The sequence below is a fragment of the Euprymna scolopes genome, chromosome 18 (assembly GCF_053919585.1).
Source record: "Euprymna scolopes isolate OS-2025 chromosome 18, ASM5391958v1, whole genome shotgun sequence".
NCBI classification, from domain to species: Eukaryota; Metazoa; Mollusca; class Cephalopoda; order Sepiida; family Sepiolidae; genus Euprymna; species Euprymna scolopes.
In genome coordinates, this window is record NC_136499.1 from 18,777,834 (window position 1) to 18,793,310 (window position 15,477).

A 15,477-nucleotide genomic window follows, 5' to 3' on the forward strand; every position below is an offset into this window, starting at 1 on the left:
TACCAAACTTCAAGGTATCCATAAAATTAGAAAGGGTTCTTACATAGAACTACAAAGAGAGGTAAATGATGTCATAGGCTTAAAGTAGAGGCAGTGCTCAGAGCCTAATGTTTTCATGATGTTAATGAAACACTCCAGCTGACGAGGCACTTTGATCATAGCACCGATACGTATATATTTATATATGTATTTGTCGGTGTATATCTTATATGTATATGTGTGAAAATTTGTATGCTTATTGTATTATATTTGATTATAACGCCTATATCACTCTATATATTTCTAGAGATAAGTATATATATATATATATATATATATATATATATATACACTTTCATTATAATACTTATATACTAAAATCAAACATGTACAAACTATATATCACACACGCATATATATATATATATATATATATATATATATATATATATATACGTGTGTGACATAAACATATTCTCCTAATTAAGTAGAGTATATATATATATATATATATATATATATATATATATATATATATATATATATATGAATAATTGCGTAATAACGTGCATATATTTTCTCAAACGTAAAAAACAAACTTGTGGAACTGATCATTAAATTTTAGTTTTACGGGTAGTTTAAAATCAATAAATGTTTATTAATTTTCGGTAATACTTGCCGTGGAAGACTTTCTTAAATAAAATCAAATAAAAAAGATAATGAAAGGGATCGTTTTGGGCATCGGAAAGCAGGCACAATTTTTTCCTATTCAGATACCAATTCCGATACCCCCTAAAGTTCCGATTTTTCCTATTGCCGATTCCGATTACTCGTCTCAACACTAATATATACACACACACACACACACACACACACACACACACACACACACACACACACACACACATATATATATATAGTCTTTGAAGTTTTTAACCTTTAAAACTATACAAAATTTTTTTTTTATCATTCGTTAGAAAACCATCCAGTCAGTAAGTCATTTATTCACCTGCAATCACTGCATTAATTCGCTCTCGAATTTACTATAATACCAATAATTTATTTTTCAAGGGATCATCAGTTGTTTACCATGAAATACTGTTTTGGGGATTTAAAAAACAAAACAGTATATTACATCATGGCTCCCCAGCAGTGTTGATCAAACACCACCACCCTTAATCTTAGGTCATGTTACAAACATTTGATCTAATTTCCTGTTCTTAATTGCAATTACTAACCTTTTCATACTATAAAAATGAATTTCTTACCTGTGTGATTCATCAATTTCTACATTTAAAATGGATACATTTTTTAATTTATCAGTCTTGTATTTATAAGATTAGGATTAATCCATTTAACTACTTATCACCCCCACTATGATTAGTATTTATTATATTTACATTCTTATTTATTTAAAATTAGATATATAAAGGTTAAAAATATTTTTTACATATGTACATTTATATATATATATATATATATATATATATATATATATATATATATATATATATATATATAAACATTGTAGTCCTGAAGTTTACTAGATGGTAATACAAGGAAACTACATTTGTGCACACATGTTTCAGCTGGGATTACTTTAGAATTCTAGCATCATCAAGCCACGTCTCAATTTTCTCATTATTTTCATGAGTTAACGTAGAGGTAAAAAAAGAGAGCTGAAACATGTATGCTCATAAGTAGCTAATAATGTTTGTATAAAAATAAGATTATACAATATATAATGTGTATAGCATTTATGTAAACATCTAGTTTATAAAACTCGCTATGTCTCCATTTTTTCAAAGAGCATCTTCTCCGAGATGCAAAGTCACAGGGCGACGTGAGGTGGGTCCAATGATGGCATTTTTTGTGGGCCGTTATTTTCTGGGTCTTTAGTTGGTAAAACAGCCGCTGCTACCGCTTTTTAAATTTCCCCCAGGGTTCCTTATTACACCTCCTATATACACCTGGGCAATGCCGGGTACTCCCGCTTGTATAATATATATATATATATATATATTTGACTGCCGTATAAACGGTCGGGTTTCGATCCTGGCTTGAGGTAGTTGCCTGTCTAGCCGCACTGATGAGCTGTGAAACAGCGAAACAGTACTGTATGTGGATGACTATAATGCTCCTCACCTTGAGTTGAGCATATTGAGAAGTGAAAAACGAATTACCATTAGCATATAAGCGACGCTCTTTGTGTAAACAAATCGAGCGGAGGTATTTCGGACGATATCAAAACATCGTTAAACTCACTACTCGTTCAAGCAGCCGCCAATAGCGTAATGGTTAGAAGCCTTGACTGCCGTATAAACGGTCGGGTTTCGATCCTGGCTTGAGGTAGTTGCCTGTCTAGCCGCACTGATGAGCTGTGAAACAGCGAAACAGTACTGTATGTGGATGACTATAATGCTCCTCACCTTGAGTTGAGCATATTGAGAAGTGAAAAACGAATTACCATTAGCATATAAGCGACGCTCTTTGTGTAAACAAATCGAGCGGAGGTATTTCGGACGATATCAAAACATCGTTAAACTCACTACTCGTTCAAGCAGCCGCCAATAGCGTAATGGTTAGAAGCCTTGACTGCCGTATAAACGGTCGGGTTTCGATCCTGGCTTGAGGTAGTTGCCTGTCTAGCCGCACTGATGAGCTGTGAAACAGCGAAACAGTACTGTATGTGGATGACTATATATATATATATATATATATATATATATATATATATATATATATATATACACCAGCAAAAGTACCCGTCGTTGACTGGGTTCAAAAACAGCCTACAGAAAATGGACTCTGATTTATGAAAGTATGAAAGGTTATGAAAAAGAAAGGATTGTAAAGAGATAGCTTCGAATTTGGGGGTATCAAAACCAAAGCAAAATATGATGAAAGTAAAAATAAGATAGATAAACCCCATAATTTATTATACCATACCTGTTCACACTGAAACACTTATCACAATATTCTGTGGATCTATATTAAAAAACCTTGTAAAACTTTGTGACATATTCTCATTCTATGGAGGTCAGGCGCGAACGAACACCCCATAATTTTATTATACCATATTTCTTCAAAGTGAAACATAATTATCAAAGTATACTTACGCAGATAGATATGAAAAGTCTTTATTAAAGTTTGTGCCTATTTCCATTCTATAGAGGCCAGGCGCGAACGCAGACCCCATAATTTTATTATACCATCCCTATTTAAGTTAGAACATACTTATCAAATATTATTAGGTACATCTAAATCAAAAACACTTGTAAACGTTTTTTCTTTTTTAATTTTCAAATTTTTGATTTCCATACTTTGTGGACCAGGTGCGTATGCAGACCCCACAATTTTAATGAATTACCATTATGCCAGATCAAACATACCGATTCCTGTGTCTCGATACATCTCCCATCATTATATGTGATCAGTTTTCTATAATAGTCAACCATATAGGAGCCTATTCGTGACCAGATACAAACATAGACGTTCAGCTTTATATTATAGATAATGTTAAGAAAGTGTGAGGGAATATATATATAATTATTTCCACAGCCAAACCAACGTCGCAGCAATGAGGGCGAAACTCGAGTCTTAGACTTCCGGTTTGTTGGGTTTCTTGGCTCGTGTGGGCTGCGACGTTGGTTTCGGCTGTTGATAACACACACACACACACACACACACACACACACACACATATATATATTACTTTGAAATTACTACTATATATTGGGTACAATATAATATATAAATAATCAATAGAAAATTAACTCTATCATAATAAATAATAAATCTGTATAAATTATATATATATATACAGGGTGTTTCAAAAGTCTTGGGAACATAAAGATTTTTAATAACTCAAAAACTATTAGGAGTTAAAAAATGAAATTGGAACCGTTGGAAAGGTTAAAGTTTCAAGTTTTGTGGGGAATCTTCAAACTTGCTCAATATGAGCACCATTCGTCACACGGCAGACATCTAGTCGATAGTCCATTTCCTGCCAAACGCGTTCCAGCATCTTGACGTCAATGGTTCCCACAACTGCCGTTATTCGAGCCTTTAGTTCGTCAATATCTCTTGGAAGGGGCGGCACATAGACTTGTTGCTTGACAAAGCCCCAAAGGAAAAAGTCACACTCAGTACCCCATATGCGAGTGCTATGCTTGTTAACTTTGCCATTCAGATAGAAGGTCGCCTCATCGCTAAAAACAAGCCGGTCATCAAAGCCGTTATCTTCCAACTTCTCTTGCATTGCAATGCAAAAGTCACGGCGAAATGGCTTATCAGTGTCCTTCAACTTTTGGACCAACTTGAGCTTGTAAGGTACCATTTGCAGTCGTTTCCTTAAGACACGCCAGACAGTTGCTCGAGCAAGCTGAAGTTCCCTGCTGGCTCTTCTCACTGATTTACGGGGGCTCTGCTGAAAGGCTTCCGGACTTGCTCAACTGCATCTTCTGAAGTTGAAGGGCGACCTGTTCGCTTACTTGGGCACAAACACCCATCTTTCACAAATTTAGCATGCCATCTGACAATGGGTTTCCTTTCAGGGACTTCTTTTTTAAATTTCCTGCAAAATGCACGCTGAACACATGTCCACGATTCAGTCTTTGCAAATTGGAGGACGCAAAACGCCTTGTCTTGTTTAGAGAACGCCATTACTGCACATGGAAAGATAAGAAGAAAATCATTAGTATGACCAAAAACTTGATTAAGCAAGCTTTAAAATGACACCAGTTTCATTTTTCTACCTGGAATAGTTCATGAGATATACGCATTTGTAATGTTCCCAAGACTTTTGAAACACCCTGTATATATATATATATATATAGTAATTTATGAAATATATATGGCGATTAAGCTACACTGAATATTCCGCGTTTCATCCACTCTAGGATTCTTCAGGCTTATGCGCGAATTCTGTGGTTGTTTATCGTTTTTAAGAGGAGCATATAAAAACGATAAACAACCACAAAATTCGCGCATAAGACTGAAGAGTCCTAGAGTGGATGAAACGCGGAATATTCAGTGTAGCTTAATCGCCATATATATTTTATAAATTACTAACAAGCTCTACCTACGTATAAAGCACTTTTGAAGTAAATACTTAAATTTTACGCATAAATCTATACTTTCGTATATTAATTTTATGTGAGTAAATTAAGTAGTTATATATATATATATAATCATATATTTATATATATAAAATATAATATATATATATATATAATAGCATATTTTACGACCGGACAACGTCAGGTTTTCTTTTAGGAAAGCAGAATTTCTATACCACTCCATTTAAGAAGATATTTTTTATTTACTTTAGTAAATGCCCACGAAACTGATATAAAAAAAATTGTGGGTCAGAGTACAATTCCCTTTGCACATTTACTTTTCAGTCCTTACTTTCTGGCAGTGAGAAGAAAGTAAAGGTCTACGTCTTTTCTTAATTGCATTTATAATTCTTAAACACAACTGCTGAAATCATTGCGTATTTACAATAGTATCTGCCAATACTTAGCTTGAAATGTACATTACATGATATTCATTTATTATAAACTTACAAAAAAGTACATATCGAGTTTTGTCTGAAAAAGTTTGTAAATCAGTGGTTAGGAATTTTTATCTTGGGGCTCAAGAGACACAAGAGATTAGACTATTCTTGCAATGATTCAGTCCTTGTTGATTTTGCGGTGGAAGTTTAGTTCTGTGCAGTTCTAAGAGGTCTACCCTTCTAGGCTTTGCCTTCTCTCTTTGAGAAGGGATTAATTTATTGGTAATCATCTTAGGCGCTCATATCGGGTAATGCCAACTGGGCTACCCAGAAACTTTTTGCAGGTCAGAGTGACCCTCCTCTGAGGCGCTGACCTCTTAATCCAACTTCCCGATCCTGGTCTCTGAGTTGGTGCAGGGTGAGAGAAGTCAATTTTTTATACGGTATTTTAAATAAATTTATTATCTTCGACTCTCTATTAAATTAATTTATTATGTTTCGGCGCACTAGGCACATTCTGGTGCATTAATTTAAATTTACTATTTAGTATATTAAACAATGCTTTTCATTACCAAAAACCGCAAAATTCGCGCAAACAGAAAAACCAACACTTTATAATATAAGTAGTGTTTATTCATTTTTATCTTTGTTTCTTATTTCCTTTTTAATGTGTCGATTGACGGCGGAATAAATATATGACAGAAAGAATGTCGCGAACTTTTCCTGGTCGACTCCCGTCTTTGCCCACCTCTAAATCTCGGGCAATGCTGATCAGCAATTTTCTTTTGTTGACTCTTTGCTCGTATGGCGATAGAAAACCGGCGCATCTGGGCGTGACCACCTTACGCTCTGTCAGCGCGTTTTTATGGCCCAGTAAACTGAAGACGAGTTCATTGATGCGCGGATGTTTTGCTTGGCTAAGGGCTCTACCTTCTTGGTATGTTTCCTTTCAAGCTGTCGAACGAGTAAATATAAGACATCGCACATTCTTTTGTCGATGGGTGGTGCCCGCAATCATTCACATTTACTAACGTTGTTTAGACGCCTCGAAGATCCTTTTTCTAAAAAATAGCTGAATTAGTAGATCAACGGCGAGAAACAAAACTAATGTAAACGTTTCATATTGTTAGGATTACTAACTGTTAATTTTTACAACGTTTTGATCGATATAACCTCTGACCTTCTTTAGATGTATCTTGTCAAACTCTTGAATCTTTCTGTCGAACTCGGGAATCTGCATGGAATTTCGGACGGAACCTTTAATCCACGAGGATAAAATGTTCTCGTTCTGTTAGCCATGATCAGGTAAAAATCTCAAGTAATTTATTACTGACTTTTGAGTGTCGCCTGTTTTGAGATAATGTCCAGAACAGTGGTTCTCGACCGTTTTTTTAAATCTTTTTTCCTCTGGATTCATTTTTGTTACCCCCCCCATACATATTCTATTTTTCATGAATAAAATAAAAATAAAAAGACCTGTACGAACGGTTTATTTTAAAAGAAAACTAAAGCCATCGTAATGTTACATGAACCATGGGGGTCCACATGGACCCTAATTTGAGAACTATTGCTCTTGAAGAATGTAACTTTACAACTGAATTTAACCAAGTACTTTATGCCCGGAAACGATCCCCCCCCCCAAAGTTTATTTATTTAAGCATTTGATCGTCGTTATTTGCAGTTCTTGATTTGTTTGCTTATTTACAAAGTGCTTGTGCGTTGCGCCAAGCAAGCAGCGGATGAAATCGCACACGACAGGGCTCTAACCAAGGAGGGAGGGGGGCTTAAAATAGTAGTCATCCACAGAGGGTGAAATAAATATTCATATTTCATTTTCTTTCTGTGGCTATCAGATTAAGCTGTCTGAAGATACTGGTTTCCTGCCCTAAAATGCACCAAACATTGATGCTATTGCTTCCTTCCGTTCGCTCTGCAAAACTCAATCATGTTCTGTAAAGTCGAAAACAAATACAATTATCCTCTACAAAACAACCAAAATCAAACTAAAAACCATGAATGTGAAAATTTAAAGGACATGAAGCATAAAATCTTTTCCTTTTCTTTTCTTTACTCACCTTCACCCGTAACAAGGCATACATCTCTACTTGGACGCAAGGAGCTACTATTTGGGACTATGCCTAGAAAGATTAACAAGATGTTGGTTTACATTACATTTAAACTTCTGTATATCAGTACAGTCAGGGAAGCAGATATCAGTAAGGGAATTCTAAAGTCTGTTCGAGGGAAGTAAATATTTAGGTAAAACCCTTTTTGGCATTTATGGACATTAACAGTGAAGGAGTGTGATTTTGTTGCTAAACATGTACGTCAGGTGTATGTTCGTCAAGGGGGCACAAGTGCAAAACTTTTATCCAAAAATGACTAGATTCGACTTCAAATAACTGAAAAAGGGTTGATATGCCGTAAAACCAAACAAGTAAATAACCAAATCTCATTCTCTGTCTGTTTTTCCCCTTTGTGGCTTTGTTTGTGTTAAGTTCGACTTGGAGATAACTGTTTCTGTTTACCCCCAACAAACCCTTGACAGTCAAGCTGCCATTAATCGCACATAAACCGACCACAACAGCCGCAAGACCGCCTTATTGTGACACAACTGACAGACGTTGATAGTATCATCACGCCAATTCGCTCTGAACCAATAACCTTGTTCGACATTCTTCCCACCTCAACCACAAGCAAAATTCCAGCCTCAAAGAGATTCTTTCTCAAATAATCTGTCAGAACATCGCCATTAATTTATCCCCACCCTCCTCCTCTTCTTTTTATTTATATTATTTCTCCTCTTAAACTAATTCTATAAGCATGAACTCAGGTCCCGGCCAATATATATATATATATATATATATATATATATATATATATATATATATATATATATATATATATAGAGAGAGAGAGAGAGAGAGAGAGAGAGAGAGAGAGAGAAAGAGAGAGAGAGTGTGTGTGTGTGTGTGTGTGTGTGTGTGTGAGAGAGAGAGAGAGAGAGAGAGAAGGTTAGCGGGAGAGAACCTCATCAGAGTGCTCGATTATTAAGAAAAGATAAAAAATAAGAGCTTATATCTATTCATATATATGTTACAAAATATAATAACATAGGTACCGTCGGTTTTAATCCAAATAAAGGGGACCAATACCTTGTCGCCTATTTGTTTTCCGGAAATTGCGGATAGTGATGCCATTTCCGGAGCGACAGATATAAACAGATGCTGATAAGAGTCCAACATTGGCTACTAAATATAGGACGCTTTTGATTGGATTTGATGCAGACTGTTGATTCAGACATTGGCGACAAAGCTGAATGTGGATATTACAACGGTATTTCGTTCCATCATAAGGATCTTCGATGCAACAGCTATGTTTTTTAGTTATGGCAGATATTCTCAAAAATCATGAAGATTAAGAGACGTGAAAGATGTGAACTGCTTCCTTGAAGCACAGAGCTGCTGAACGGATTCACTTTTTGGTGCAAAAACTATTCGTGGGAATGGTAGATGAATCTGTAAGGATAAATATGGTGTTTTTGTGATTGAAAACAAAAAGAAAGTTTCCTGTCGAACCCAATGTTCTCAAGATGATGTTTAGTGAATCGAATACCATACCTCTCCACTTTTTAGCAAAGATCAAACCGTGACGCAGGAGGTCTACCTAGATGTCATGAATAATACTTTAAAGTCGTGGATTGTCCAGATAGCTTTAAGAAAGCTATCTCCCAACAGGACGGAGCTCATGCTCGTATGTTTAATATACGCTGGAATTGGTATGATGAAAATCTGGACATGTTCTGTTCAAAGGACTCTGACTCCGTAGCAGTCCAGACTTGAATCCTTGTGGCTATTATCTATCAATCGTACTTGTGAGAATATGCACATAATACTCTAGACTCCCTGAGGATTGCCACCATCAATACGATGGCCGTCTTTTTCGTAGAGCAGATGACCAACGTTTGAATGAGGTTTCGGTCTCGTGTGGAGGCTGTGAAAAAAGGTATAGGATTTGAATTGAATAATATGGAAGATGAAGGATCACACGAGAATGTTATGAAGCAACTTCTCATTTAAATACTTTTCATGTAAGGAGCTGAACAGTAAGATGTCTGTTTCCATTACACTTGAACTTCTGCATATCAATACAGTCGGGGAAACAGGAATCCGGAAGCGAATTCCAAAGTCTAGCAGTTCTGGGGAAGAAACTATTAGAGTAGAAGGCTTTCTTACATTTAGGGATTTCTACTTTATAGGGGTGGGATTTTGCTGCTTGTCAGGTTTGTCGAGGTGATACTAGGGCTTGTAGTTCATCGGAGCATCTACCATTAAAATACTTGTAAGACAAGCAGAGGGACGCAGCATTTAGCCGATGGGACAGCGATTGAAGCCTAGCGAATAGTGCGGGACCTATTAGGTTTGCGACTCTCTTTTAAGCTCTGCCTAAGAGGGAGAGACTAGTAGCAGACGGATTTTATTTGGACCGTTTGTTTTAATTAGCGTTCATTTAATTTTTTAATATATCTGTGGTTGTTCAAGGAGAGTAGAATGAGGAACTTAAGTTTACTTTAGGCAATAGCGTGACTTTCGTTTCTCTTATTTTGTCCTTTAGTCCTCACATTCCATGTGCAATATTTCTGATCAAGATAAAAGAATTGCTGTTTTTTGGGTCGGAATCTATTCCATCACACACTTATAGTTGGCAATTTTTGACACCGAAGTGGTGTTTTTAGCTACTACTAGTAGTAGTATTTTTAGGTATCATTATTGAAATTGTATTTTTTAGCTACTACTACAAGGGGTATTTTTTAGCTACCACTATTAAAAATTATGGTAGTTTGAAGTTACGGGAATTCGCCCAAAGTTTCCACAACCTTGTATCTCTATCTGGAAACAAAAATCACATTTACCTCCAAACATTTTTAAAACCACCCTGGAGCCTGTTTAATTGGTTTGTGAATTTTAGTGATTCATTATACATTCTAAAAACGTAAAATTCATTGCTTGTAACTATTTTCCTAGTTTTCATACCTTTCTTAAGGTTTTGAAGATGAAATTCTGTTTAAAATTTGACCCCAAATGCATATTTTTTGTATAAATTTTGCCTATGAAAATCATATTTACCGCTAAATAACTCCAAAACAGCTGTGACCCACATGCTAATCTATACTATAGATAATTTTACGTACTTTTCAAATATCAAGGGTTTGGCACGTGGAATAGCTCGGTTTTCAAATTATAAACTAAGTAACAGTTGGCATGAATTCATTTATGGGTCTATTAAAAATTTTGAAGTGGTTTATGATCATATATGTAGATTTTAAAGATCCTTTGTCTCAAAAGACTCGTCCTCACTCTAATCTGTCTTAGGTCCAAAGTTTTCCAAACTTCAGGAGATCATGGAGCCCCTGAGCAGGGCGAAGGTTTTTGACGGGGTTCTAACAAGAGAATTTCAAAAATAAATATGAAAAACATTAATTTAAAATTTAAACACAAACTATCGATAATGTTTGCAAACATTTTTTGTTTTTGATTAATCAATCAATTTTGTTAATTTATTTTTTGTTTTATTTTTCTTGAACAATCCTGAAACTATTTGCACCTGCAGTTATGTATCATATTTATATCCAGTAAAAAGATAAATAATTAAATTCCTTTTTTTTTTTTACACGGTGGTCACCACTTATCAAGGCCCGGAAGCCACTCAGGGATAAGGGTTATTGCAAGTACAGTACGTTAGTGTGGAGATTTGATGAAGTGTTTACTTAAGGGGGCGGTTCATTAGGAATTTTTTACGTTGGACTTGAACACATCCAAGTTGTAGTCAGGTGGGAAGCAGGCAGACGGAACAGAGTTCCACAGGCGTGCAGTTCTAAGAAAGAAGTTTTGTTCATGGAATCTACGTTTTGATTTAGGCACAGATAAAGAGTGGGGGAAATTTTCCACAGTGGATTCAGCTAGACGGGTGTTTTCCGTGAAAGATTGGCGAGGGGGGACCAGAGATTGCAGCGTTTTAATTTTTCCATATAAAGCATTTGGTCCTCTTTAAGAACGGGCTTCCAGTACCCCTCAGCCTAACTCACGGCGCCCCAGGGCCTCTTGAACTCACTTTGAGAAACCCTGCGGTAGTCAACAAATTCTAGGCGTCACTCATCTAAGTAATTAACATGGTTTACGATGCTTACCATTGAAATCCATCATTTCTTTAAGTTTCAAATTATGACTTCGGAACAACGTCGAGTTTATTTGCTAGTTAATATATATATATAAAAAATCTTGAATCGTGTTTAAATATTATTTCATTATCTTTCTGTTTTTTTTTTTTTTTTGTAGGTACAAGGCGGAAATGACAATTAATGCTCCCCCGATGACCGTGTTCGAGTACATTGACCCATGGCCTGATTCACCCCGACTCCGATGGGACAACAGAATGAAAGGTCTCGAGACACTAAAGAAGTTCGATAAGGTAATTTCTCTAAAATCTCCGGTCAGGCTCCTTTTTAAGATTCTGACCGTACTTTAAGTGAAAATGTTTGTATCTCTCTTGCACTTGGTTCACCGGGTATATTTGGCAGGTAGTTTTTGAAATTCTTTTTCGTGAATCAAGTTGGGCCCATAATAACTGGAATGATAGAGATCTTCCTAAGATTCCAGTTTCTTTTCATGTCATACATAAGACCTTTGTATTTCACTATCTTTACCCTTTTAGCTTTGTTTAATCCAGCATCATTAGGAATATTAACTTCTACTAAAGTTCTTTCTTTCTCCTTCTTGTCTCCCAGCACTATGTCACGTTTTCTAGGTACGTAGCTGCTGTATGGATTAGGCAGTTATAGTGGATGGTGTATGACTTATTTTCGACTGTTCTTTCTGGTAAACATGTTCGAATTAGTTTCGGATATGTTATCTGACGTCTTGATTATCTTTGAGTCCAGCTGTTTGTTTCGCAACGCACTTGCTTTTTCTAGAACATTCTACACTCGTATCGGCTTACTGAGGCTAAATATGTGAACATCCCTTTGCATTGTGATTGCAAATAGTCTGAATGTCTTAATAAGTAGATCTGAACGGTGTTGCTGAAAATGCGTTGTAATATTAAGTACTAAACGCTTATCCTCGAGTGGATTTTAATCTTGATAAATGATGAGTAAAGATCGCGGTACGATATACTTGGAGCAAATTTTAGCAGAGATTATTTAGATCTTCTCTAGTATTACGAGGATCGTTCCAAAAGTTTAAATACAGGAAAATTTGAAATCGAAACAAATAAAATCATAATTTCTTTTTTTTTTTTATACATAAAAGTCACCGCTTATCAAGGTCTGGAGGCCACACGAGAATAAGAGTTAATGGATGTACAGTAGTCAATGGGATAATATCGTAGTAATCGCTAGTAGTAGAAATTTGGCAAATTAGATTACTTAAGGGAATTGCTCATCAAGAATTTGTTTACGTTGGACTTGAAGACGACCAAATTGTAATCAGCTGGAAAGCAGGGGAACAGTTTCAAACAGTGCTTGTCTACTTCTCTATTTAACACAGATTCCAGCAACTTATTCATGACGCACAGGAGACTTATAGGCACTGAGAGGAAGATGACCGATCGCCTGAATTATTAAATACAGGGTATACTGATGAGGTTTTTCAGGGCGTTGGGAAGCAATTCTCCTTAAGACAACTTCCTAAAAAAAATTAGAATATACAACAAAATCTTTTTTTTTTTACCAACAATATAAAAAGTTATAAAAACTCTAAATACACACAGCAAACAAAACAGAAATGTTATATAAACATAAAGTCATAAACAAAATACAGCAAACATCCATTTCCAAAACAACCACTCTCGCATGAATTAATCACAAAGGGGCGATATGTACACTAAACAAACGAACATAAAAATATTTGAAGATATAACGACAGGGTGAGTCACGGGAAACGGGCGTTTTTAGAACGCTCCTTGCTTTCCTTGAGTAACGAATAGAGATAGTTTAGTAAATGTTTTTATGTACATTATAAACTTTTTGTTGAAATATTCGCTGTTTTGTTTTCCTTAAAACATGTTTCCCGTAACTCACCCTGTATAAAAACTTGTAGCATAAACTCCCACATAGTTATTGGTGCCGACATTAAGTAACCAAAAAAGGGTTGATATGCCGTAAATAAAAAACAACCAACCAAAAGTAAGGCCTTTTATTTTTTAACTAAAAAACTAAAACGAAGACGGTAATAGTGCCATTAAAACGTTAACTGTGCTGACATCAACTGCATCGACTTCGTAAACCTTCAAGAGACACTCAAGAGACGCAGGTGAATGTTGATCGGTTCAACTTTTTCTGCATGAAGGAATTAAATGACACATCTCTGCTTCTGACGCGGGTCCATGACAGTGGTTGCTTTCTTAGAATCTCACACCGTCAATATCTGCAACAGAGAGATAAAACTTTCAGGTCATGAATGCATAAGTTAAGTCATCATTACAATGCAACTTCCAATCCCCTCTGATCCATTCGAGTGAAATAAAAAAAATATATTAATTTTTTTTTAGAACGAAAAAAATGAAAAGAAAAAACATTTTATAAACAATGAAATGTATTTATTTCTGTTAGCTACACAGTTGGATGTAGGTGGGCAAAAGTGTCACCGTGAAGAAACAGATTAAGCAAGATGAATACGCCTGACTAACCCAACTAACCCGGAACATTTACAAGTCTAACAGCCTCTTCCTTCGAATTATTAGTATTTAGAGTTCTCTCCCATTTCCCCGCTTTTCAGACTATACTACAATGCAGAAAGTTAAATGTCATGCGAATAGACGTCTCACTGCTCAATTCCCTACGTATTGCTTCAATAGTCACAGATAGTTGTCCCTTACGTTCAAATGGCAATACGTCTTATTTGAGGTGAATAAGAGTTTACAAAACGTAGAAATAGAAAGTTCTTGAACTGTCAAAAGTCTACGAGTAGTTCATATTCAAAGAGGGTCAAGGACATTAAGGAGAGGAGAGGTGAGGAGAGAGAGAGAGAGAGAGAGAGAGAGAGAGAGTGGATGTGTCATTGTTAGTTTCTTCCAGGAAAATCTCTGACGACTGCTTCGATTCCCAAAAGGGTCTAAAGTATTCTTTCTAGGGGACGGATGAAATTTATACCCCCTGCAAGCTGATTGGCTATCGTGTAACCAATCACCACACAGACACTGTTCTCCGAGAAAGGAAATAAATGTCATTATTTATTATTGTTACATACTAATATGTTCGATCGTGATAGATTGTATCTTGGTATGTCTATAGTTACGGTAATCTATGAAGGTATGTATGTACATAATTATAGCCCTAATAACATTTCTGATGGCCTAATTAACCTACAATCTTCTTTTAAAAATGTCAAAATTAGGGTAAATATAAAAAAAAACGAGGGTTCAATTAATACGAAAATCCGACACCATATTTTGTGACATATAAGACGTTGAGATCGGTAGGGGAAATTTGGTAAAAGTACGACGTTGCAGACACAACTGCAGAGGATTCCTTGGAGATCCGCAGTATTACGCAACTCGCTGCGCGAACAAACACTTGCGTTATAAAACACAAGTAAGTTTATGCTTATATAAAAGGGGAAGGGTCTTATCTGACAGGAAATTCGGTAGATTAAAATGTAGAAAAAATAATAAAAGTTACCGAAACTATCGGATTTTTGCAACGATTTTCCTTCTTTAATCAACGTTTTTAATAGCTTGAAGACGATTACAAGTGAAATCAGGGACATTCACATAATTTAAAAAAAAACCGGCAATTTTATTAATAAACAATAAGATATATATATATCCTATTATAAATTTACTGTGTGTGTGTGTGACACGGTTTGTCTCAGTCTACAGGCAATCCACCCAGGCAAGTTAGGTACCGAAATGAAGCTTAGGACCCAGCGGATGTTTTAGTGATATTTATATCCATGTTTTGTGCATGGAAATGCAAAAAAAGTGCAACAAAAAAATACAAA

General features: G+C 35.7%; 1 protein-coding gene across 1 annotated transcript in view; it reads left to right on the forward strand.

Annotated features, from left to right (window-relative positions):
* Positions 1–15,477, forward strand: part of LOC145297511 (stAR-related lipid transfer protein 5-like) — a 351,809-nt gene that overhangs the window by 241,248 nt on the left and 95,084 nt on the right. Inside the window, exon 3 of the mRNA XM_080143411.1 lies at positions 11,815–11,947. Coding sequence (XP_079999537.1) covers positions 11,815–11,947 — 133 coding nt within the window. The remainder of the gene's footprint in view (positions 1–11,814; positions 11,948–15,477) is intronic.